At 38.1% G+C, this 3,001-nt stretch overlaps 1 protein-coding gene across 1 annotated transcript; it reads left to right on the top strand.

The window, feature by feature from the left end:
- Positions 1-203: 203 nt before the first annotated feature.
- On the top strand, positions 204-2,528 carry LOC121965265 (pituitary tumor-transforming gene 1 protein-interacting protein-like; the record flags this gene model as incomplete). Its single annotated transcript, XM_042515425.1, has 3 exons — positions 204-474; positions 739-785; positions 2,408-2,528. Coding segments are annotated over exons 1-3 (280 nt in total), but the record flags the coding sequence as incomplete, so codon positions are not given.
- Between the last annotated feature and the right edge of the window lie 473 nt (positions 2,529-3,001).

A 3,001-nucleotide genomic window follows, 5' to 3' on the forward strand; every position in this document is an offset into this window, starting at 1 on the left:
GATGTGTTGATATAAATATCAACAAAAAATACATTTTAAATCATTTAATAATTCAATTATATTAAATTATCAATTAAATCAATTAGAAATAATCACATTAATACATATATGTGTCTTAATGTAGTACAGTCTATGGTGTGAATCTTCCTTTTAAAGCATAACTCCACCCGCCCGGGCTGCCACGAGTATCGAAACGAGTGAACTCCACATAACCAGGAAGTGAGAACAGAGATCCAGGGCATAAACAACAGTGTTTATCTGGAATCGCGGAGTACAGGAGAGCCTGTCGTCCACTGTAGACGAGCAGATATTCAGTATTTTTAGACGCAGTTCAAGTTGCCAGCTGTTCCGTGGTTTTAACGATGCCTTCTTTTACAAGCCAGAGACAAACGCTGGCGTTTTTTTGTGCCGTCGTGCTGTGCGTTAGCTTTGTTAGCCTGGGGGAGTGCCAAACAACAACTCCACCACCAACACGTAAGTTGAAATGAGGTTTTAAAAAGTAGTGGGTCGTTTTTAGGGTTGACAAAGGTAACTTTTCGCCTGGTAATACGTTGTAGTACTTAAATGTTAGTCTATTGTGGATTTGTACATTAGAGTAAGTGAATCGTGTTATATTTTTTAAATACGTCACTGTTGAATGTGCTGCTGCTGTTGACCTGCTAGCACCGGTATCATGACTGTCATCTCTAAAAGGAAACGCTCATATAGTTCATGTTTTTTTTTTTTCCTTTTCTTCAGCCTGTTCGGCCTACAAAAACTGCGACACTTGTGCTCCTAATCCCAAGGTAAGGTTGTCAGGGGGAATTTGGGAGCAGTTTTGAAAGATAAGACCTTTGCACCAACATTTCAAAATGCTGTTATAAATCGTAATTTTATGGTCCCGTGTTTGTCTGCACATTCAGCGGCCTCCTTAACCTCCAGAAACACGACTAAAGAGCCGATCCGCTGTTCAGCCAGGGCCCTGTCAATGTAGTGACCTCAAGGGGGAATTAACCCTTTGAAACCTGTGCCAATTGGCTTGATCGCCTTGGAAAACATGTGAAAAAGGCGATGAATAACAATAGAGATAATTACCCCAAATTACCTAAAAATTAATAAAAACAAACAAACAAAAAACAACAACAAGGAATGACTTTGAAAAGGCCTTAAAATAATACTAATTTTGTAACAAAATTAGAACCGAGTTGTTATGTAAAAGTACTTCCGCTTGACATGTTCCCTTGCTTATTAAAAACAATTTGTAAATCTACCAATTTTATGCAATTTGTAAAGCATTTCTTAACATTTGTTTTGAAATCACACCGATTTGCTTTGGTTTCAAAGGTTAAAATACTTGGTAAAAGCATCTGAAGCAGCACAGGACAAGTGATGGTGCTCCAGGTTTCAAAGGGTTAACTCCTGCAACTAAATGTCAACTTTTAATACTGGTTTATGTGCTAGCACCAAATCTTTGATCAAAGTGTTTCTATGTGGGCCTCTCAAGTCTGTGAGACTTTTTTGAGTTGAGTTTTATTTTTCCATGGAAATACTGCTTATTAGATTTTTTCTTCTGTTTTTTTACATCTTAACATAGAGTTGCAATGGAATGAGCTAACTTTTTCCGCAAATATCGCGATTTCAAGGTATCACTGTATATGGTAGTACACAATTACTATTATTGCTGTTATTATCAGTTACAATTAGCGTCTAATATAAAGTAATGAAAACAGGTTTTTTTGGTTGAACAAACACTTTTAAACTACCTAACTGAAACCTGAGGGGTGATGACATGTGCATGAGTAGGGGAGATTCTCCATCAGATTGCATTTTTTTCAATACTGTTGATAAAGCCTCAGTCCCACTGTCCCATACAAAAAACAAAACAAAGCAAAACCACTAACACCCGCTAACATCTGGCTTTTTAATGCAATGGGTATGCTCATGATCGGGATTTTTATTGCCTCCGGTTCTGATCGGCATTGTTGGGAACACAACACCCGGGCAAATGCGCTAATTTCAGCTCTGTAACCGGCCAGGTGCAATCATGCGCCGTCACAAATTATCGTTAATCTCCTCCAAAGCAGCTGAAACATTGATCCACATACATCTGCACTGAGTTTGAGAGCAAGAGACTGAATAAGTAAGAGAGACAAGAAACCAGTGAAAGACCTGTGTTCCTGCTGTTGCCTCACATCTGTCTGTTCCTGCCAGTTTACTTATGTTTGAAAAACCTCTGAGCGCATGGCAATTTTTTCATTTGCATAATATTTTTTAAAATAACCCATACAATGGGAGAAGCAGCGGGCCCATAGGTATTTTCACATTATCTAATGTGGCGCTCATTAAAAAGAACTTTGGATTACCCGGATTTAGATCTTAACAGAACCATCACACGCAGAGTGTTGATATCTGTGTTTTGTCTTCACAGTGTCTGTGGTGTTTCACCAACAACAACTGCACAGAATACCCAGTGAGCTGGCTGCTGCCTCCATCGTCAGTGTGCAAGTTGTCCGAGGCCCGATGGGGAGTGTGCTGGCGTGAGTTGATCAGTCTTTTTACAGTGTTGATGACTACCTTTGTGCCTTTATAGCTGGCGTTGTAAAGAGCGGTTTATCACTGAAAAGTAAACACTATAAAGACTTTATAATATTTACTGGAAAAGGAAACAAAATATTGAAGTGATGACTCATTTGAGTAATCATAGTTTTGAATTTCACGGAAATGTAGACAGTGTATGTCAGGGGCACTGATAAGAACTTGAGGTAGTGGTCCAAAACTCCAAAGATGGACTGTCATTTAAACAAATGACAAACATAGACAATTACAATACAGAAAAACAACAAAAAAACAGAAGTATCTTTGTTGCCATGTGCAGGTAGAAGTCTTTACCCTTTGACAGCTCAACATTTCCTTGTAATAATTGCAAGAAATTAGTAAAAGGTGATCAGAAAATTACCTAAAAAGTAGTTTTAAAAAAGTGGGGAGGGTTATTAGAAAATTATCAAAAAAATAGGAAAACAGT

Source organism: Plectropomus leopardus, unplaced genomic scaffold, assembly GCF_008729295.1.
Source record: "Plectropomus leopardus isolate mb unplaced genomic scaffold, YSFRI_Pleo_2.0 unplaced_scaffold19292, whole genome shotgun sequence".
In the NCBI taxonomy this organism is placed as follows: domain Eukaryota; kingdom Metazoa; phylum Chordata; class Actinopteri; order Perciformes; family Serranidae; genus Plectropomus; species Plectropomus leopardus.